This window comes from Prinia subflava, chromosome 3 (genome assembly GCF_021018805.1).
Source record: "Prinia subflava isolate CZ2003 ecotype Zambia chromosome 3, Cam_Psub_1.2, whole genome shotgun sequence".
Taxonomy (NCBI): domain Eukaryota; kingdom Metazoa; phylum Chordata; class Aves; order Passeriformes; family Cisticolidae; genus Prinia; species Prinia subflava.
Window position 1 is genome coordinate 42889359 of NC_086249.1, and position 23957 is coordinate 42913315.

Below are 23957 nucleotides of genomic sequence, written 5' to 3' on the forward strand. Positions count from 1 at the left end.
TCAGAGGAACAACAGTAACAGATTCAGTTTGGAGAAGTCTTTTGTACAGTACATTGTAGAAGGGTTGTGCTTACATGCAGTCTAAATTGCCCACATTTTTTACTGAGAGCTGGTTTGTGTTTTAGGCATTTAAGTGACTCTTGAATACTCCCTAGTGGTAGATCTTACCACAGGCCTCTCATTTGAGATGGAGCTAGGAGAATCCTAAAAATCATTTAAATTAAACTCCTCATCTTTTCTGTAACATTTAAGATGAGTTCAAAACAACATGTCTTTGATACCCTGTGTGGACTGCAGGTAGTCTTTTATGTTCAGCTAACAACAGGATATGCAGGAGTAAAAAATAGTAAGAGCTCAAAGTCCAGAGCTTCCCCAAACACTTTAGATTGCATCGCTTGCAAATTCTGGTTCTTCAATACAGTGAAAATTTCTGTGTTGGAAGCAGCCATTCTTCTTTTCCCACTTTGTCTTTTTAATTTGTATTTTTTGCTCATGACCCTAAAATATTTTTTCTCCTTCTGCCTGTTCTGTCTTTTTCAGTTTTTAATTATTTTCTTTACTTTTAATTATTCCTGTTTTTGTCATTTTTTCCCCGCCTGCCCTATTCTCTTTGCTGTACAACTAGAATGTACACAGTATTCAAGCTCCCAGGACCTTTTAGTTAACACTGGATACATACATTTGTGTATAGACCTTTGAATATACAAACACATTAAAGAGCAAAGTTCACCTGTGTGCTGAAATAAACTTCATGCATTAAGTATTGCATATAAGAGTTAAAAAGTATTATTTGGTTTTGGTCTGTGAATTAGATGCAAACTGAAAGGATTGAGGGAACATAATCTGAGTTCTCAGCTGGCTCTGAGAAGAAGGGACTGCAGCACATCATGTTCCATTGAGCAGCAAATAACTTGGGAGAGGAGGTGATGGCTGCTGATTTGTGTGTAGCCCTTTCACACTCAGGCAGGTGGGAGAGCAGTGCAGTGATAAGTCACTGTCTATTCTGCTTCATAAGTGCACAAAGATTGACCCTGGGGCAGCTTTTTGTGGCTGGATTGAGACTGTGTGTACCATGGAGACAAGACATCAGCTGTGCAGCTGTAAAGACGCTCAGCACCATTTTGTTGTTTAGCCAGTTGAGAGAAACAGTCACCATAGCTGGTTATTAGTTACAAATATATCTAACTAAATACTGGTAGGAGATACATATATATGCTCTTCTTTAAGGGAAGAATTTATTCATCCAGGTAAAATTTGTTTCTTAGTCAAAATACCTAATAATTTGATGTTCTGAATTTCTGCATGATGCTGGAAATCTACTGCTGTAGTTTAGTGATTCTGCAACATTGCAGCTGTTCTTACTATTCAGAGCTGGGGAAGATTCCAGTATATACTGGTATTAATCTATCAAATGATCTCATTATTTTTAAATTTCCAATGACAGCAGAAGTCTGTAGGATTTTTGGAAGACTTTTTGGGTTTGTGGTTTTTCTTTTCTTAAGAATACATATACCTTTATATTTTCTGCCTACATGCTTGGCAGCCCAGAAGCACTTCAGTTGAAGCTGTACATTAAATTTAACTGGATATTCTCTTTTAAAATTTATTTCTGATTTAATTTATTTTTCAAAAATCAGAGATGTATTCCATATAAAGTCACAGAAATCTGGCTTTTGGAATTTATGACCTGAAGGATGTTTGTATTTGTTCATGCTGCAGGTTAGAATTGAGCAGGTGATTGTTGCTGAGCCAGGAGCAGTTTTACTGTACAAGATTTCTAATTTGCTCAAGTTCTACCACCATACAATCAGGTATGCAAAATCACAAAATATGTTAAAAATACCTTTTTTCCCTAATTGTATATGTAAAAATGAATCTGCTAGAAGTTTATTTTTGTTGCTTAATTGTTGCCCTGCACTATAACATTAAGAAGAAGCGCATGTAATATCAAGCAGAAACCATTTACCTGTTGACATTCCTCAGTTCATATCAAAACTGCTTTGGAATATAGCATCAATTTGCCACAATAGCTATTTCTTTATTGTTCTGTGCAGATTCAAATAGTATACAAAAAAATCTACACAACATTTAATATGACAAAGTCAAGTCCCCTTTGAGAAAATGTTATTAAATGAAATTTCTTCCATTTTTCTTTTGTTTTTCCTTTTTTTTTTTTTTTTGTCTAAACAATTGTGTTTGATAACTTTTTGATAATTTTTTTCCCCTAATTATGCACTTCCATATCTCACTGTTGGAGACACACTGATCACCTTCCAACCTTCCAGATGCCACCAGGAATACAGAAACTGGAGAAAAGCCAGAGCTGCTAATTTATATGTCATTTATATGTTGTGGCATATGCTGTAGTTCATGTTGATTAGAAACAGCAGTAGGAGAAAAATCTTCCTCCGCAGCCCTGGACTAAACTTCTGAGAATTTGGAACAGTAATATTACTAGTAGAGCTTCTCTGTCTGAAAATACTTCAGATGTTGTCAGACTGAGATAAGTGGTTCTTGGGCACCTCCCAGCTTATTTAAAATCCTCAATTGGGATGGCAGGTCTATTGTAGAACACATATAAGACCTATTCCTAATTTTATTGTCCAAAAATCCTGGAAGATTTTGGTGTTATTTTTCTGTGTCCAAATTAGTGTTTCCTCATGGTTGTAAAGTTTGGTGTAATTGAAAATGTGATGTTAAAATTGGAGGTCTTAGGCAGTCTTATCTGTCTTGGTTTCTGCCTTGTTAACAAAGCAGAGTTTAAGGACCACTGAAGTACCTTCTGTCAGCTGAATAATTTCCTCTGCACAGGGAAGGTACCTCACTAATGAAAGGAAAAAGGAGTTTGGGAAATGATCAATTAAACACAAGATTACAATCTGAAAATCAAGATAGAGGTTTAGTCCTATTATGACCTGATGAATTTTCACTGCCAGTTTGTAGCTTTAAAGTGCAGTTCCTGTATCCAGAGGGAGGGAATATCTGTGAGAGGAGCATAGTCCTGTACTGCTGTTTAAGGGTTATGTGGTGCCTGTGTTAAGTTTGAGAGTTTAAGACTGGGAATAGCAAGGCATCAATTCGTACATCTTTGGAGATGCCCAGCATCTCAGTGAAGAAAGGAGAGAGGTAGTGCTATCTCTGACAGGCAGTATGAGAGAATATTGTTGACCCTTTTTGTTAACTAATTTGTTTTTGATAACAGAAGTAGATTTATTGCATAAGAAAGCAAAAATCCAGTAAATTTTAGTACTCCACAGAAGAGTTTGTGCAAATTTGATAGCGTTTATTTAATATTTGCTTAATGACATACTTGATGATGCTTGTTCTTACAGTCAGCTTATCTCTCAGCCATTGTGGAGAACTGTTCCCTGCAATTGTTCGTTCTAGATTTTCAACTTTGAAAACAATCTTTTCTAAAATTTAAGTATCCGACTGTCATGTTGTCCTCCCTTTAAATACGTTAATAATCTTAATTTTTTTTTCAGTGGTATTGTAGGAAACAGTGCAGCCACACTGTTAACAACAATTGAAGAAATGCATTTGTTGAGCAAGAAAATATTCTTTAATAGCCTGAGTCTTCATGCAAGTAAACTAATGGACAAGGTTTGTTTCAAAATTGTACAGCTTTTATGTTTCAAAACATGCTTGCATTTCCCTTTTGTCCAGTAAGATCACTAGGTAAATAACTGTTTTATATGTCAGCTTTTCCTAAAGTTGAGGTTTTGTATTTTCAACGTTTTAGTTATAGAACTAGATTACAAACTTGCTGTTTATATTTTAATTCTAATAATAGTGGAAGTTCTGTAGATATGTGGCTAAAATCCTGTGGTTAGCAATATTCTTTTGCAAAACAGTTTACATATTTTTAAAATCTATGAGAAACAACAAAAGTAGGAAATTGTTTTAAGTGCAATAGAGCAAGGTCAGGCAGTTGAGCTGTATAATTTGTATTAATGCATCATCAGATCAGTAGTTAATTGTGCATCATTCCTTTTTTGAAGTTGCAAGGTATATCCCAAAATGGTAAGCTAAGAAAATTTGGGCTTTTCTGTCTATTATAAAAATAGCTTTTCTACATGAACATTGTTGTAACATTTGTAAATACATTTCTAAATTATTTACCTACAAAAAAATGGAAAAAACACTTCATTTTTTCCAGAAACTATTCTTTGTGCAGACTTGTAATTTGCTGACAGCTCAGTCAGGTTTTTTGAGTTTTGTCAGTATTATTCTGTGGTTCCAAAGGAGTTTTCTCATTCAGCACGGTCTGTCTGCTCCTAATTTCCTGTCTTTCTGCAGGGGCTGGGGAATGACTCTCTCAAAGCAGCAGTTGTTCCTCCTCTCTCAGATATGCCAGTGACTCCTTTCAGTGGTTTCATTCATTCATTGAGTTACTCCTTAGCTGCTACCACCCACAGTCCACACTGCTGAAGTCCACCTAACGTATTGTTAGTGGGTATTTCCATTTGAATGTGGTATCATATCAATAATAGTTCCTTTGCTGTTAATGCTTCTTCAAGGATCTGCTAAAGCTGAGTTCCTAAAACATGCAATGGACGAGGACAACATGAATTTACCAAAAGCATTTTATTTCATAGTATGTAAGCTAAATTAAAATATCTGTGTAAATTTTCCTTATATGAAAAGAAGTCAGTGATGGACCTTAGCAAAAATGTATGACTGCTCTTTACTTACACAGTGCTTAAGGAAAGAAATTTTCTTGGCTTGAAAACATCTCTGTATTCATCTCTTTTTTATTTCTTTATCCTGTTGAGCATTACATCTATACTCAATTAGGACCCAGCATGATTTTCCTACTCATGTAATTCACAGTCTTTGAGGTTTTGTTTTGGGTGATACATTGTTTTCAGTTTGGAAATGTGTAGAATTCAGAAGAAGAATGATAAAGGAATTATGATTCCCCTGGTCCATAGTGTGTGTTCTTTCTATTGTCACTGTGGGAAGGTTGTGTAGCCTTCTTCACCCTCTTAGTTCCCCTTCCCTCAGCTCCCAGTGTGGATGTAACTGGTTCTAGATGCTGTCATTGTTTTATAAAGTAGTCAAATTTGCTCTTACTGGCCTTAAATGAGGGCAGTGATTGCACTGCCACCTTCAATGGTGTTTTATTACAAGTAATGAATGGCATACCGAGCTTACCGTGTAATGGGAAAAGATCATAATATTGCTCTTTCTCAGCAACACATTTATAAATTAAGTCTGAAATGTTGATGATATTACATTGTCTCTGTGCCCTATGAAGATCTTTCCTCTGAATATAATTGAGGTCAAAAGCTTAAAGAGATTTAGAGGATTGTTAGATATATGGGTAACAAAGGCTTCCACAATTATTTATTAATCTGCTTCAGGAGTTAACAATGAGGCAACTCTGTGTCTGAGAAGAAATCTTACTGTTCTAATGTGTTAGAGCTAACTGAATTTTAGATAGTCCTCTGTAGCACCTTATATTATTACCCTTTGTGAGTGGATTACTGAATTGATAGAATGATGTCTTATCTCTTCATGACTGAAATTAGTTTTGCTTCATAAAAAAATACAAAATTTATAGGCTGGCTACACTCAGAGAAATGTTAAGTTCTATGTGATAAAGACCTTTCTTTTATCATAAATTTAATTCTCTTGTTACTTAGTTTTTTGTGTTAGTGTACAGATAAGCAGGTTTTATGCCTTTTCATTTGTCTTTGTAAATTTAGTAGTGAATGTCACAATGTCTTTACATTTTGAGGAAACTGAAGGTCGCTTTTTACTATGCTTTTTTAAAATGCGTGTTCAGACCAAAATTGTGTATATGTATTAGTAGGATTTAATTCACATCCTAGCCTTTTTCCAGCTTTTTGCCAGCTATGTGTGCATTGCAATTGTTTCCAGATTTTTTTTTTTTATTTTCAGAGAAGATTAAACTCCTGGAAGATAGACCTTTTGTGCTTACACAGGCAATTGCAAAGGCTTCATTGCTATTCCTGTTGTGCTGCTAGAGAATATTCACTGGGAAAATTAGTAAATTACTTTTCACTTGAACAATCTGGAAATTGTGCTCTCTTACTTCAATTTCGATTATGCATCTAAAGGCATTGATAAGCCTGCTTCAAAGAATAACAATTGTCCAATACTTTGATTAAAATATGATTCTTTAGACAATTTAAATAATTTTGGAAATACCTTAAAATGCAAATGGGATGTTCTGAAGTAAAAATACTTCTATTTCTGTAGGTTTAAGTGCCTCTTCTGTTTAGATTATTGGAAGGTTTTGAATGGCCTGTCAGGTAGACAGTTTCAACAATAGTATTTCCTCAGTATGATCTGTTGTTGCTGTTAATTTGCCTTTTTTAATATTAACATTATATCTAGTAGTTGATAGACCAGAATATGATTTAAGCAAATCTTTCACTTAAGTATAGCTAATTTGGAACGTGTTTTTGACAAAGCAGGTTTCATGTAATGTGCTAACTCCTCAAGATCCAGTCCTTAGGATGCAGACAATTGACAGGATGGTAATTTGATGTCCTTATCACCACAGACAGTTCCCTAGATTATTGATTATCCTGAATTGAGCATTGCCTTCAATCTGCCTGGGATTTAATTTCTAAAGCACAGTGGGAAAGTGAGACTTCAGGCTGTTCTTTCTAGGACAAGAAAATAGCTTCCTCTTCATATCTATTTTTGAGAAGAGTCCCTCGTTACATAAGGAGTGTCACTAGTGTGGAGGTGTATGGAAGCTTTTAGGCAGTCTTAGATCAGGATTCTCCCTCTTGGTTGTCAAGCCATCAGTGTAAATGATAGAGGGAAATCCCTGGTTACTTCAGAATACTTACTGGTTTGCCCAGAAGCACTTTGCTATGAACTTTTTTCATTACATAAGATGATCTCAAGCATCCTGGTCGGAATCTGAAAATAAAATACTCAGCAGCTCTCAACTTCAAACTCTTTGTTTTGAGAAAGCTTTTTTTTATGGTGTTCTCATTCAGGCTTCTCAGGTAGCTCTGTTTGAGCTGAAATCCATGTGACAGAAATATTCAGCAGACTGCAGGAAAGCGAGTCCATTGTTATCAAAGAAATGCAGTACACAAGAGAGTCTCTTTGGTTCCAGCACTTCTTGAAACCTGTCACGAAGCTTGGTAACAGTGCTGTTGCAAAGCCATTTTGTTGTTAGAGTTTAAAATGCCATTCACAACTTTGAGATTCTCAGGCTGCTGTAGAGCTCAGCGTTGATATCGTACAAAGCTGTGCATCACCAGCCACCTCCTGTGTCACTGAAGCTTTGGTGCATCAGCTCTTACTGCAGACACCGTCTCTCCTTTGCCTTAGTCGCTCTTACTCTTCAGAGCCAGGTCTGGGTATTCTTCACAGGACTTTCTAGCTCTGGTAGCAGTTGATTTTTTCTGGTTCTTGGCTGAACCAGAATGGTTTTTGGCTGATATTGGTGTCCTTATGTTGAAGAAAGTGTTTGTATGTGTTGCTTTTTAGGTTTTTTGGACCCAGCCATGGGTCTACCAACCGTGCTAGTGAAGTGGATCAAAATTATGATTAAAATCCTTACATATCCTTTTCCACGTTTCTTTTCATGCTGTGCTTGTGAATCAAATGTGTAGGAATTCAGGATTCTGCTTGTGTTACTCATTGTCTGGATCTAAGAACAGCCTATTAGATGACCATTTTACAGATGATTGTAAATCCAGGAGAAAATAGTGAATGAAAATAATTGTCAGAACAGCAGAAACTGTTCCAATGAAACTGGGAGTAAAGTTCAGAGTATCTAATGGACTGGAGTGGATGGACTATTCTTTCAGTCCTCTCCATATCAGACTTATTTCTTATAATGAATCCACTGGTGAGGCATTTTAGCAAGTGTGTTAGACCAACCAATGTCAGCGTGTTTTATTGCACCACCTGTTCAATTAGGAGAGTGGGAATTTCCATGACCACATATCCTTTCTCTGGTTTCACTAATGTTCCAGAACAATTATTAAAGGAAAGAATCAAACATTTAATAAAATGGAATGAGAGTTATCATAAGGGCACTAGAGAAGGATTGTGCCAAACTCCAGTCATCTGCTGTCTGAGCTGTTAGAAGACTATTAGTAGAGTATCCGAAATTAGGTTTTGAGATTATTATTCCTTAATGCTGTTCTTTCTAGAGTAGATGTATGCTAATTAAATGCTGTGATTGCATTCTCTTTTAAGTTTGTCAGTGAGAGAGAGATTAAAATGTTGCATGGGAATAATTGTAAACTTGTCCTTCATAATTTGATTCCTGCCAGAATGAAACCTATTAGGTTTCTGGGAAATCAGATGTGGGGCAGATTGAATAAGACTCATTATTGATGTTGTGATCTGAATGCTATTGTGCTTTTAAATGGATCCATGAGAACAAAGCAAAATTAGTTATCTTTTCTTCCAAGACCAATTTGATTGCTGAAAAGACAAGCATGCCATTAGGCATTCTACTTTGTTGACCTCTGTGGGATCCTAATAGGGCCAGAAAATCTTAAGACAGCTTCTCTGATAAGACATGCAATCATATTTCTTGGAGTGCTGGTAAATATTGTCTCAGCTGAGGAGAATGGACTCTGCAGTTGATGCTGCTCAATGTTAACTGATATCTTGAAAAATTCATAACATTTTTACAAGGTTCCACTCTGTAGTACTTTGGATCCAGCCCCTGCCAGTGAGGGTTTTTAAGAAGCTGTATTTGAAGCTGATTAGGCTCTTATAAAAGCCACTAACCTTCCATTTGTTACTCGTAAGGGCTTTCTTTGGAGTTCCTTGTTTTAAATCAGCATTGTGCTTTATTTGGTAGTCATATCACAGAATTAAAGAATGGATGAGTACAGCAGGAAACGAGAAACTGTCTAGGCCAATGATCCTGCTCATGGCACAGTGTCAGCCATAGCGGGTTGCCCAGGACTTGCTCTAGCTGAAGTTCTAGTATCACAAGGATAGACTCCAAAACCTCACTGTGCAGCTGTCTCCAGTGCTTGACTAACCTCACAGGAAAAAATTGTATTCCTGTCTCTTAATCTGTGCCCATTGCCTCTTGGCCTGTTACTGAACACCAGTGTCTCCATTTTCATCCCTCACTTCATGTATTTATACACATTTATAACATTTCCCCTGAGCTTCCTCTTCTGCAGGTAGAAGACAGCCTCTCCTTGTGTAGGAGGTATTCCATTCTCTTCGTGAACATTGTAACTGTTAACTTTCTAACCTTCAAGTACCATAGTATATAAAGTTCTGATTGACTGTGCAGTATTTTCAGAGGAAAATTTGCCCTTTTATAAAATGTAATCTTTTCAGTAAATGAGAAAGGGAAACAATTAACATACATGTACACTTCTTGACTGTTGATGCTGCCTTTTTTCTGTATTTTCCTTTGCTGTTTGAAAAATTCTGTGACATCCTTTCAGCTACTTGCTCTCATAGACAGAGAAACCTGCTCTGAATTTGGAGGAAGTTTGGAGGAAGATTACTGGCTTGGTATCTGTTTCCCACTGATTCAAATGCAGAAAAGAAGATACAAATTTTTGTCCTAAAGCTCATGTACAGCTTTTAGTACCCATTTCAGAATTCCTTTCAGTTTTGTATATTGGATTTTAAAAATGGGTATTTTCTTGGTTTTTTTGAAAGGCTGAAGAGCTGTTTGGCATCATTTCTGTATGACTGAACTGGTAGTTAAAACCGATTAGAGACTTAATACTGTGTTAGAGTATGTTTTAATGCAGTTGAACTCGCTGCAGCAGAACTTCCCTAATCATGTTTTACTTAGCTGCTGTCTAGCTTGCATCTGAAAGAGGTACTTCAAAAGTAGAACTCAGCATGTATTTGAATCCTGTTTTTTCTGGAAATAGGATCAATTGTAATGATCTCTTAGTGCATGTAAAACATTCAGGGCATCATTATTTTTTATTAGAATAGTGATTAGTACTCAGGAGTTGGAGTCCATAGGTTCCTCTATAAATTTGAAGTGTCTGGTTTTAAATTTTCTTTTTAAATTTTGAAAAAAAAAATCCCTGACTTTGTATTCATGTGTCAAAAATTAATATAGCACTGCTTTGGTTCCCCTTCCACTTGCTGGTAATTTTGTCTCTATTGCAGTAGTCAGGAAATTCAGGGTAACCCGAATAAAATCCAGTGACCTAAATAATTTTTCCTTGCCACATTTTCTTCTTCCATTATGTTGTTCCTTGCTCTTACTTAGAGGATAGTGGACTCCAGAGAAACAGGCAAGTGAAAGATGAAGCTAATTTAAGAGCTTCTGAGCACTAGCTACGTCAGGAGACAAAAATTCTGTGCAAAGCAGCCTGAAATTATAATTGCCATGATCCATGTGTGTGTTGGAAGTGAAAACTCCATCAAACTCTAGTCTCAATGCCAAATGCCAAAATATCACTGAACATGGTCCAGTTCAAGTTTGAGAATGGTGTGTTCAAGTCACAATCAATATTCCTAATAATAATAAGAAGAAACAAGAAGAAAGTCATTCAGTGCTGTAAATTTCAGTAAACTTTACCACTGATCAGCACTAAGTGCTTCTTTTTGAATTACTGTTACTTTATTGCTAAAATATTTGTTTCATGCTTTCGAAACCACTTGAGCTGAACAACTGTTCTCTGAATCTATTAGATTTAGTTTTCCATTAATTCCTTGAGTTCAGTATACTCTCTTTTGGAAAGTGAGAATAGAGGAACATTTTGTATTCGGAAGGATGAAAAAAATTTTCGTTAAATCTGTCTTGGTAACAGTGTGGGGACATGTATGGTATCTCAAATGTTTCAAAGCACCAAGTGTGAAAGTTTGGCCTGGTTTCAAAGAGAGAGTTTGTTTTTTCCTTCTTTGCTGGCATAGGTATAGATTCATTTCCAGAAGGCTCTGTAATGTTCTGCTTTGAAGATGTTTGCCATGCTTTCCTTCTTGGTTTCTTTGGCCATCAGCCTCTGGATTTTTTTTTTTTTTTAACTTGAAGATTCTGACATCCATATTACTGTGTCCATCATCAGTATTTCTCATTTGGGAAGGTATGGAACATGTTACCTATAACTTGGAGCCATCCAAAGCTGCTGCCTTTTCTTTAGAGCTGGAGTCTTAAGAGTAGTGCAGAAGTGCACACTGCATTGCTCTGCTGTGGCCAGATAACCCTGACTGAGACATATGGGCCAGTCTCATCCAAAATTACTTCTCCCTACCTCCTTCTGGAGAGTTCATGCCTTACTGTGTATTGCTGAGGGTCTTCTTACTTACAGATGATCCAGCCAAACCTATGCCCATGCATGGGCAGAACACAGGAAGGTGGGAAGTGGATTGTTGAAGAAGAAAATGTGGTTGTAGGTGTTTGGAGGCAGCAGGAAGCCAGTTTGAGGCAGCACTGGAGACAAAAAGATGCAGATGTTTTTGGAGTAGAACCTAAGAAATGTGTGTTGGGAAAAAGAGGTGCTAGATTTTCTATGAATGTTTTATTAAGTGTTTAATGAGTATTTGCCTGTTGCAAAGAAAGGGCTAAAGTATGTGAGCCTGGGTTAAAAATAGCATAGAATTTCAGTCCATTTCAGGAGTCCAATTTTCATAAGTATATTTTTTTCTCTAATATACACAAACTTTCCTTCTTTGTTTTTTAAACATCTGCATTACCTGCTTATCTTTGGCATAAGCCTGCATTTCAGTTTGTGCAGTCTCGTTGTAGTTCATGTAGGTGTACTTGAATTAGCTTGTGTGCAATTCATTTGTGTATTGGCAATTTAAGCTGCAAACTTGCTGGGGATTGCAACTGCTGCATATGTGACTTCAGCTCTCATACTCAGCATCACAGGAGCTGTGCAGTGTTGCCAAGAACAGCTGCAGCATGGCTCTCATCTTCCAGAGCTCTGCCTGCACTAGATTCTGAAGTGTTTGCAGGAGGTCCTGCTCAAAGAGGACTCAGTGGTGCCAACAAGGTGGCTGCTCTTTGGCACCTAATCTAGTAAATGTTTTTTTTTTTCACTGCCAAAACCAGTGTATGGGTTTCTCCAAATGGTAAAATAGACCTAGTCTGAATGAAAGGAGAAATTCAGTGTTGCTTGTTTGGCACTGAATGAGATGGTTATGCTGAAAGTTGCAGGCAGTTATTGTCTGAAATGTGCTGGATTTGTCCAGTGTCAAATTGAAGTTCTTCTCTGTGTGCCTATATGTAATTTTGTTATTAGCTGATTGCATTTGTGCTAACAGACTGGATGGTATTTGCTGTGAATGAGATTAATAAAAGCCCACACAAACAGATAATCTTATTCTTCAGGTTGAGCTCCCACCTCCTGATCTTGGCCCAAGCTCTGCTCTAAATCAGACACTTAACTTGCTGCGGGAGGTTCTGGCATCTCATGACTCATCTGTTATTCCACTGGATGCCCGTCAGGCTGACTTTGTGCAGGTACAAGAATGTTTGACTGCTTTATGTGTCTGAAGAGGAGGGAGAGGGGCAAAAACAGAATGTGCAAGTTAGCTTCAGTGCACAAAAGGTAGATGGAACATTAATCTTTTTGTCTGGTCCCATTTTGGAGCTCTCTGTCAAGCCAGAGTTTGTAATGTGCATAACAGGGTGACTAACAAAATGGATAATTACAGTTGAGTATGGAGTGCTACACTTTACACAGTATCTAAATTCTGTTATCCAATTACTGCTCCATTAAGTAAATACACCCTCAAGATTGCACAATTACCAATTATCTAATCTGCATTATTCTTCCTCCTGCTAGGCTGGAATCTGTTCTTCTCAGGTTTTTATACTTTCCCCATCACTGTGGTAGGTGATCACCTGCTGACAAATCCAGTAGAAAACTGCTTTCACAGTTGGAAACTCTCATTCCTCTTTATTCTGCTTTGGGGAATAAATATCTGATAGAGACAGAATGAGGTTAGAAGCCTTGTGTGACATGATTTCCTCCCTCCCCTCCCTCTTTTCTGTGTGTTTGCTATTTTAGGTTCTGTCTTGTGTGCTAGATCCATTGTTACAGATGTGTACCATGTCTGCTAGTAATTTGGGCACAGCTGATATGGCAACCTACATGGTAAATTCACTTTACATGATGAGGACTACTCTGGCTCTCTTTGAATTCACTGATAAACGTCTAGAAATGTTGCAGTTTCAGGTAAGCTTTAGCAGCCCCAAAAGAAAATGAACTTATTACTGATTTTTTGACACTGTAAGTTGTGATGTGAACATATTTAGCTTAAAATCAACCCAAAGCCAACATTATCAATATCAGGGAAATGGGGTAAGAGGGCTTCTTATCAGACACCATGAGTAAATGGCATCTTTATTTTAAACAGACAAAAAATGATTAAAAGATTTTGTTTGGTTTGGTTTAGTTGCAGATAAACTCAGACCAGTGAACATTTTCATTATCCTAGTCATTCTAACATTTATCTGCAAACTGTATGAGACGAAGCAAATGGAAATTGAAATCTCAAATGGCTGACTGTATTCTATCATACAGTTAGTACTAGAGCATCATCTATTTTGTACTAGAATATGTTGTAGCTGAACTTACTGCTCCAGTCCTGCTTTCTGCCTCTCTAGTAGTTCATACGTGATACAATTTTGAAATGGATGTGAAAATTTAGAAACTGTTGACTTAAAAAAACTTGGCCACTGCCCATTTATACTTTGCTACATGAATATGTCTGCAATATATCTCAAGAGAGCCCTTGGAGCCAGGGGACTTGAAAAAAGTCACAAATTCTTACCTGAAGGGATCAGCAAGGATTGGCTGTGAGCCATTTTTCACTTTCTACTCCTAATCAGAATTTCTAGCACCTTTTAGCACTGAAACAAACAAACAGACAACCTCACCAAACTATCTGGGGTATTTTTAATTTCTTTTATCTGAGCTCCTTTCACAGTAAATGTTGCAATTGATTTATTCTTCAGAAAAGCCGTAGAGCTGAAGCTTACACATTTAATACCATTTACTTTTTTCAAACATTTTACAAATACAGGAACTGACTGAAAAAAATCTTTAAGATTATACATAAGTAGGTTATTCAAGTGGAGTTAGAATGGCATATTTAATAGAAGAAACATTTTTCACAGAAAAAGAGCTCACTAAGACAGTTAAAACTCCAAATTGAAATATTAAGATTTTCCTTCTGATTTATAAAGGAAAGTGTGTTATTCTAAACAACTTTAGGAACTAAAAAGGTGAACTCTTTAAGTATCAGACAAAAGAGTCGTACATTTTACTAGACTTTATTATATTTTTTTTTCTTTAGGATTGGAAGAAAAAAATTGTGGGGTAGTTATCTGTAAAAATGAAGTAATAATGCATATATACCCAAATGTCTTTCTGAGACTGCTCAAACTGAAAAATGATTGCTACTGCTGTGACTGGATTTCAGGATTAGATTTTCCTGCAAAGTAAAGATTATATTAAGAATGCAAAGTACTCTCTCAGGTTTTTTTTCATATGAAGATAATTAAAATGGATAACTGTAATTTCATTGTTGTTTTTTCAGCTGACTTTTTTCAAATACATGTTAATACATGTAAACATTAACATGTTTATTTTATACATGTTAATTTAAATACAGTATTGAATTTAAAATAAATTCTGAGTATTATTTAGTTTCAGTTTTATTTTCCTTATGAAAGACTGTCCCTTGTTTATTGTAAAACTGGCATGTTATTGTCAGTATTTTCAATAAGAGTTGAATGATTTTTATCACATATTTTCAAAGAATTTTAAGAAAATAGAATTATATAAGAATTTTTAAGATAAAGGCCATAATCTTCATTTTTGATGGTGTTGTATTTCCAAATACACAAAAAATTAGATTCTTTTATTAGTCAGACATGAAAGAATTCTCTGCATTTTTATTATTGGTTCCTGTATGAAAGAGGTAAATGGATAAAATAATTATGTTGTATGCATTTGTAGTATTTCCTTGTTTGTTGATCAGTCTCCTTATTTGTGTTTTTTTCCCTCTTATTTGTGTTTCTAGACCTTTTAACCTCAGAATTTGTTACATTTAATATTCTCACACACTCATTTATGAATACCTTATGCTTAACATTTTAGATTGAAGCTCATTTAGATACACTCATAAATGAGCAAGCGTCCTATGTGCTAACGAGGGCTGGTCTGAGTTACATTTACAACGCTCTGCAGCAACACAAACCAGAACAGGTGAGCTTACAGAATTTACATGTCAAGGGGGTACAATACACTTGCTAACTAGTAGAATTTTGGCACTAATGTTTTTACAAATGAAGCTTCCTCTGAAAGCAAAGGTTCAGTAATGCTGGTTTTTCACATGGGACCTGGATTATTAGATGCAGGCACCTTGCAGCTACAGCTTTCCCCTCCATGTGCTGTGTGTTCAGCAGGCCTAGCAGGGTTGGTGTGCAGCAGTCCTGTACTGCGTGTCTGGTGCACACTGGGTCTGAATACCAGCACTCCCACAGCACCTAGGACATTCTAGACCTGCTGTGTATGCAAGCAGCATTCGGCTTCTTCATTGCTTCCCACAGCACCACGCATGGAGCCCGTAGATAGCTCCATGCATTTGGTAATTGCTGCTTTTTTTCTTCTGTGGAAAACTGGCAGATGAGTTCAGTAGTAGTTTGAAACAGTTTCTTCTTTCGTCCTTATTTGTTGCTGTAGCTATTCTAGTACCCAAGACAGTGAGATTCTCAAAGTGAAAACTTGAGATTTCTTAGAGGAGCTGAAAACTGGAATTCAGAGCTCACGCTCTCCCTTTCTTGTGAAGCACAGTTGCAGTGTGGTAGGTGTTAATACAGCCCTTCTTCCCTTCAGCTGTGCCTATGTCCTTTTGTGATCTTTTGTAGAAGTGAAAAAGTGTTTTCTGGAGAAAGCAGAACTCTGTTGGAGAGCTTTTTGTTGTTTCTTCAGCTAATAATTTTGCATAAAGTGCCCAAACTCAACAGATTTTTATGTATAAAGATGAATAAATAAATGTATAAATAATCTGATTAATAACTCAATTTCATTTTCTATTCATGAGCCTATCTCCTGTTTTAAAACCAATTTCAAGTTGACTAGGGCAAGTTGTTAATGGGATGTAGCAATTTTCATTTCCATCTGTACAGCTGCCTGGCTGCAGAGGTGATGTGCTCGCAGAATTTACTAGGGGGCTAAGCAGCATTTGTGCATTGTACTGCCATACCAGCACAGGTTTACTGGGAAGCAGGTCTGAATTCTTCACGGTCCAGGAACAGATAGATAGAGCAAAGTTGTTGTCTTATAAGTCTGGACTACCAAGGAGATGTAGCCAATTTGTAGTTCAGTTTTTATTCTAGACCTTGTGGAAGGCTATTTTTGGCTTTATTTAATGGTGAAGAAGGAAGAAAATGATTTGAAAGGACATATTAAGAATTCCATATTCTCAACTTTTAATTTAAGGGAGTGGTATTATACAAATGAGCTGTTAACACGATTTCAGTACTGAAATGGTGATAGTTTCCAAACATTTAAGATCCTGTAGCAGGACCAAAAAAAATTAACTACTGAACCGATTGCAGACTTTATTTATGCTAGTATGACCTTTTTTTACCCCCCTGTTTGATTACTGATTCTTAGGGTCCTCTTTCAAATTTGTCAAGTATGGATTCCGTGTCCCTGAAGGTTGCAATGGTAAGCATTTATAACTTTCATATTGTGGTGGTGATGCTGTGACGTGGTAAAGAATACTGTTAATTATGTGATTAGAAGATATTCATCTGTAGTAGAAGATATTCATCTAATCAGTCCTACTTTTCAAGAATAGCTGAATTACATGTCTGGGAATACTTTCTTCATTTGTGGTAATTTGACTACTTGAAGTAATAAATACATAAATTATTTCTGAAGGGGTAGTAATAGAATATTATTTTCTAAGTCCTGAGAAGCAGATCTTTACTTACAAGGATGCTGTCCCACGAGTCATCTTAAATTGCTAAAAGCAAATACTTAGCTCTAATTAGTTTTAATCACCAAAGTTTCTCTTTTTTTGCCTCTGTGCTTTGAAATACAGGCTCTGCTATCATTTATAATCTTAGTCCTAAGGCTTTGATTTTATGCAAATAGTTCAGCTTTACTCAGAAGTTAGATTCTGGGTGTATGTCACAGTTACGGGTTTTTTAAGTTGAAAGCTACAATATATTTTAAAGCAAATTATCAGCTGATATTTTTTCTTAGAGTGTGTGAAGGCTATTTTGCATAGAGATAGCAATATCACAGTTCAGTAGGCAATACTGTATAATCTCTCAGTCTTCTTACTTAGCTAAGTTTAGCTTTATTCTAAAAGTTTAACTGTAAAGGCCTGCTCATACAGCAGTTTGTATACACACCCATGGAAAAAAAAGGGGGATTTAGAAAGATTTTTAAAAAAACTTTTATGTTGAATGCATCCCAGTTATGATAGTGTAACCCATTTTTTCTGGTTGGGATTTAAACCAGAAATTCCCAAACTGGGTGGATGAACAGAGCTCTGGCACAGAGCACTCAGTGGTATACTCAGATCAGCATGTATTCTTATTAAAACTTATGAATTTTGCATTTAAAATATCTTCTGTTTATCGTGGTCTTGTAGGCTAAGAACGAATTTGAAGGCTGAAGCTTGGGGACCTTCTCTTAAAGTTATGCATATGTGACACTGTTATCTATAGTGGTACATCCTAATTTCCCTTGAATAGTTAAGAGAAGAATCCAGCTGTGTTATTTTGAATGGAACCACGTATGCTGAAATCAAACCCACACAAATCCCATCTATGAGCCTAATCTATTGGCTTCTCAGGATTTAAACCAGGGGGAAGTACATGCAGGCAGATTAACTGGCTCCCATTTATGCTGGAAAGTTTTCCAGGTGCCAGCCTTTTAAGTTTTCCATACATGCTTGCAAATGCGATACTTGTTAAGTCCATACCCCTCTCAGCAAAAACTCTCTTGCTTTCCAAACAAGGACAGAAAAGCCCTAAAAATTAATTTGTAAGAACTGTGACTTCATTACTCATTTTTGCCTATGTTTTAAATGATGGATGAATGGGGATTTTACGGTTTACCAACTTAAAAATGTTCATTCAGTGAATGAATGAACAGGAAGGTTGCCATCATTAGATAAACTTACTTAGGGCCTTGTCTTAGTGAGTAATTCCAAGGATGGAGATTATACAGGTTTTTTGGATAATCTGTTCATTGTTTGATGACATTCCTGGTAAGAATTTTTCCTCTCACTATCTAATTAAAATGCTTCTTAGTGTAATATGTGCTCAATACTCCTTGTGTTTTTACCTGTGAGAAGACCTGGTTCCATCTTCTCAGTAGTCACCCCTTTGACCACACAGTCACAGAATGGTTTGGGTTGGAACAGACCTTAAGGACCGTCTTTTTCCAACCTTCCTGCCATGGGCCAGGGGTACTTTCCACTAGATCAGGTTGCTCAAAACCCCATCCAGCCTGGCCATGAACACCACCAGGAATGGGGCAGCCACAATTTTTCTGATTGACTGTTGAAGACAGGAGTAATGTTTTTTTTAGAATCAAAGCACTGCTCTTCTTATCGCTATATTCTGTGAGAAAGAGAAGTAGGCTTAGAAGCAGTTGAAGAAGCCTGAAGTGGGTGATTTGCTCTTTGTTTTTCCCAACATAAGCAGTGACTCCCTGCCAAAAAGTAAAAAGAAACATGCAAAAAGAATCAAGCAACTTGTCTAATTTGGACAGAGTAGATAGTAGATGGCTCTGAAGCTGTCTCGTATTCCCTCTGCATTGAACAGACTCGGTGTGATCTTCAGTGATGTTTAAGTACCTGCACCAGCTGCATAGCAAGCTTAGATGGATAATTATAGAAGCTGAATTCTCATTATTTGCCCTCCACTCATATTCCTCAGAGTCAGAAACACAATTTTGGTGGCCGAGGTACTGAAGTCAATCAGTTGTTTTGGGTAATTAGTTCTGTCTTTTAATGTTATCAGAGATGTTTTCAGAAATTGTGGTTTTACCTGTTTCTGTGTATTAGCAAGGTGTTAATATGTTGATCTCCTACTCTCTTCTCGCAGGCTCAGTTTGATCGTTATCTGTCTGCCCCAGATAGTCTGGTAATGTCCCAGCTGAATTTCCTTCTGAGTGCCACTGTGAAGTGAGTACCTTGCCTCTGAATTTCTGTTGTGCCTGAATAATGATCACAAAGATGAATTTGATTAGGTTTTAGTGAATCATGATGAGAATTCAAGTGATCAGCTGTGATGATATTTGCATTGTCCTTCAGGTCACAATTCAGTTTTGTTCTGACTCTCCTCTCTTTTTGAACAGGTAGTGAGGAGCATCTAATTCTGTAACTTTCTGAAGTAGGTACTCTTGATTTAAGAGACACCATCAAAATGAATTACATTAATCTATTTTGAACATGTTCTGCTGTGTCAGCAGGGGTTTTTTGTCAACTTAGTTGTAAATTGTTTTAGAACTATTTTGTAAGCTCTCTAAAGACAGGTGAAATATATAATTCTCCAGGATTTCTTTTATCCCCACTGCTTTGTCAGTTCTAGAATTTTCACCTTTGTTGTCTTCTGCTGTAGAATATTGGCATTCTGTCTCATTGAATATTTTGCTGAGATTATTTTACTTTTCACCTAATGTATTTTTTTAGAGATTTCTTCTTTGAAGTATGGAAGTAAGAACTTCATTATTTATCTTTTGCCTTGTTTTTTGAATATAGCTGAACCCTAAGGCTAGAGAAAGTGCCACAAATTTCTTTCCAATTAAATGTGAACCACATGAAGACTTTCTGCAGTACTTAAACTCAGAGAAATATATGTTGCACTGATCAAAAACTTTTCCTTGACATTATTTTTACCACTCTTGTGAAGAATGCAGGTAACTGAATATACCAGAAACTGAGACAAGTACATCACATTTTACATAATGCAACAGTATTTGGAGTTTCGTGACTAGTGCTTGTCCTCAGTGGGGCTGTATTACAGCATCTTGCAATTAAAAAATGAAGTGTCAAGGGAAAAATAATTATTGTTTGGAATTGAACAGAACAGTTTGGTTGGAAGGGAGCTACAGTGATCAGCTAGTCCAGCTGCCAGGTTCTCATGCTGCAGTGCTCAGGTTCTCCTCATCCAAAGACTTCCAGTGTCACACCACACAGGTGGAGCATGGCTGGGCACAGGGAATGCTGGTGGTTTTCAGCTGGCATTGGGTGTCTCTGCCAGATTTACCATTCCCACAGCTGACCCTGTTTGTGGGAGAGCTCTGTTCTCTGTACAGATCAAGCAGGATAGCTTGACCAATAATGTCATTGAAACATCACAACTTCTACTTCTCAGGGTTAGGACATTAAACTGTATTTTAGCTCTTGATATATTTTCTTATATGTAAGTCTATTTAAAAATCATAATGACAGTAAATGTATCTCGAAAGCCTCAACTTTTCATTGCTAACACAGAGGTAATTTTAAGAGGTAGATTCTATGCTTCCATAAAGAGACTGGCATAGTGAAATTACATGAACTTAATGAATCCTTCTGTCAGATGAACTAAGATTAATTGGTTATGTAGGCACTCTTAGCCTTATCCCATTGATAAGCTTTTTAAACCTCTCAGCACATTTTAAGCTGAGTTCATATTATCTTGCAGCAGTGGACAGTTGAGAAGTAGGAAGGAAGCCTTGTGTGAGGTTGATTGCTGTTGCTGCTTCAACTCAGCTAACATGCAGAAGTTTATTAACCTGCTATAATCAGTGCTATAGGTCAGGTTCTGCTCAGAAAGAGAACAAAATAAATCAGTTAGCCCATTAGCCTTCAAACAACTAGCTTTATACACAAGCAATCTTTCTGAAATTAAAATACCCATTTAGAGAGATGCTTGTAAAATCACTGTCTTGATAGTCAATATTTTTGATAGTAAATAAGCCTTGAAAATTCAGAATTTTCTCAAAATTCAGGCAAAACATTTAACCAGTGCTGTAACTTGAATCCATGACTATAGTAGTTGGAATTTCCAATTTTGAAGACATTTTTCCTGAAATCAGATAATTGAGAGCTGTAACCTATGAGGTCTTTGGTTCTCAGAATCAGATCACATGCTTTGATAAGGGACCAGTGTATTATGTACTCATTGGCAATATCATTTAAGCTTTGCAACTGTGAAGAACATTTCCTTCCAACACTACCAGTGTATGCTCTTGTCTTTCAAATTCCTTTACTCATTTAAAAAGCCTTAAGCTATATATTCATATGGTTGTTGGTATTGAAAAGCTCTTTTCATTCGTGTTGGATCACAGAAACTGAATGCTGGAATTACTATTTTTAGCAAGTGCTGCCATTTGTGTTAGTAATAAATGTATCACGTTGTTATGGCAACTGAAATCCTAATGTACTGATTAATGACACTGACATTATTTGATTGAACAACACATGTGATTCTGTTCAGTCCTCTGAATATTTTAACAAACTTCATTTATTTATTAATTTGGTGTACTAGTTCTATACAAATTCAGTGTGCAATGCTTTCATAAAAGATTGTCATGTTACAGTACTTTAGTGATCCCAGGCTGAGGTCGGAGACAGTTGTCTTACCTGAACACGCTGAATATATTTCCCTTATAATAGTGGGTTTGGATTTGCTATTATAAAGGACTGTCTTTTTTTTTAGGTATTCTAATAACCTAGTAAAACTGACAGTTGATGCTGTATATAAAAAAACTAGATACTGTTTGTCCGAATAAAATGCAGGTTTGGTCTTCTAATCTGCTTTCTCATAGCTTCTGTTCCTTAATGTTTCCTGTAAAGACACAGATTTTTGTACTTCATCTTTGAAATTTCCTTAACTTGTCAATTCCCAGCAGTCTGTGAATTCAGCCCTGATTTTAGTGGATGCAGTTTTGTTGCCTTTGTTTCTCTGCTGCATATTACAGAAGGGCTGAATCTGGGTTTGTGGTTACCTTGGTTTCCTCAGCTTCTGCTGGAGTTCCCGTCGCATGGGTTTGGCTATAAAATAGTTGTAACTGCTGTTCCTAATAGATAAAAATTCATCTGCTACTGTAAGCACCATCACCGTGATGATTAAAGTAAATTGAGACAATGGGCAATGTAAAATAAAATTATTAGGTTGTCTGTAAAAAATATTAAATTTTTCAGTTAAATTTAGCATTCGGTCTGTGTGCATTGTTACTCATTTAACTCCAGAAAAATAACAAGACACAGACTTCATAGCATTGTTGGTAAAAGGTTGTGTTTTAAGTCTCTGACCACTATCGCTAATTTTGTCTGATTATGGAATCATAATGGAATCTTGCCATCAAGATAAAGCAAATAGAATATATTTGCTAGTAGATGAAAAATATTGTGTGTTTACAAAGGACAGTGAGAAGCCACTGGAGGTAGAAGGTAAATCACTAAGTTTACCAGTCCTTTAAAAGATACAGGTGAGCGCAGGTGGGAAACTGCAAATTAGCTCTTTCTATTAGTTTCTGCTTGATTGTAGAAATAATGAAGCTCCTGTCTTGGTTGTCAAGATACAATGAGAGAAAGAAGCCCTTTTTTAAAAAAGTTAATGTTTATTTTTAATGTATATCTTTAATTCCTTATGCGTAGTACAGTTATATTCCCTATAATTTGCTAATTATGTTGTTTTGTTTTGGTTTTTAGAGAGCAGATAATAAAACAGTCAACAGAACTGGTCTGCAGAGCTTACAGTGAGTTATATGCAGCTGTGATGGATCCTTCAAATGCATACAAGGATCCAGAAACCATCCTACACAGATCTCCTCATCAAGTTCAGGCACTCCTTTCATAGTCTTGAATCCTCCAGATTTATCAGAATCCATAATTCTGTATTGAGTATTTGCATTGAATTATTTTTCTGCTTTGAATTTGGATGTGTAACTGTATAGTTAAAATATGTAGGAATGCAGTTTTCTTTAATCTGCTTGGCAGAAGTCTAGTCTTTCCTGTGTCTTTGAATACTTTCAATAGGCCAGAAAACAGAATATAGATTGAAAATTATTTTAATGTATTTCTCTGATGGAAGTGGACCTTGACGATGTGCAATCTCTTTGAAAAAGGAGAAAAGCTTTTTTCCTTGCTGTACATAATCCGTTCAACTACAGGTTTAAGCAATGTCTCTTATGACCTCACCGATATTTTTATTTGCTCTATTGTCTGTTCTCTCACTCTTTTTCTCAGCCTGCCATCAGTAAACACCAATAACTGAAATTTTAATACAACTGATACACTTTGAATGACTCATGCATCACTTTTGCAGCTAATAAATCATTTCAGAATACTTGATGCTCTTTTGCCAATTCTGTTGATTAAATCTTTGAGGCAAAATTTGTGTGGGTTTTTTTGCAATCTATTATCTGGTGTTTTCTGTCAGAAAAAGAAATGTTTGAGCTACACGCATGTACATAACCTGGAACTTAATGCTTTAAATTATTTTTATAATTCTATTTTACTGGAAGGATTTTGGTTTAGTGCAGTTGTTTTCAGTAGGAATCCTTGTATCAGTTGAAACTTGCTGATCTCCTAAGGCTGGGACCAGTAACAATGTAGGTTAGGAAAGTGGTTTGCACAGCAGTATGGCCATTCCTCCCTCACATGTACATGATTTTTGTTTGTTTTTATGTACAGAAAATGTCCACTGCTCTAGTCCAAGTCTGCTCGGTTCATAATCGACCAAGAGGTTTTTCATGGTTTGTGTGACTTGGGATTTATGTGGGAGAGCTGAGGTGTGTAGATGTCCCAGTCTGACGTGTAGAAAGATATAAGTGAAGCTTTCGTTTCTTTCCTCCTTTGGTGCAAGCTGAAGCTTCCCTGTGTAGAAGCCCTGATATTACAGGGTTATGATTTAGGGGACTTTTGCATCCAGGAAACGAGGAAAATAAATAAGTAGGGTACTTTTTCTCTGTTGGGTCTGTGATAATTATCTGCAAATTCTTTAAACGTAGTTATTTTTTAGGAAAGTATTGATAAAGAGA

The 23957-nt window shown here is 36.4% G+C and overlaps 1 protein-coding gene across 3 annotated transcripts in view; it reads left to right on the plus strand.

The window, feature by feature from the left end:
- COG6 (component of oligomeric golgi complex 6) overlaps nt 1-23263 on the plus strand; it is a 54006-nt gene extending 30743 nt beyond the window's left edge. For 2 of the 3 annotated variants that reach the window (XM_063392001.1, XM_063392003.1), the window contains exons 12-19: nt 1720-1811; nt 3486-3603; nt 12281-12412; nt 12963-13130; nt 15060-15167; nt 16581-16634; nt 19034-19113; nt 22627-23263. In XM_063392001.1, coding sequence (XP_063248071.1) covers nt 1720-1811; nt 3486-3603; nt 12281-12412; nt 12963-13130; nt 15060-15167; nt 16581-16634; nt 19034-19113; nt 22627-22774 — 900 coding nt within the window. In that variant the 3' untranslated portion in view covers nt 22775-23263. The remainder of the gene's footprint in view (nt 1-1719; nt 1812-3485; nt 3604-12280; nt 12413-12962; nt 13131-15059; nt 15168-16580; nt 16635-19033; nt 19114-22626) is intronic. The other variant, XM_063392002.1, reaches the window with a different exon arrangement.
- The last annotated feature ends 694 nt before the right edge of the window (nt 23264-23957 follow it).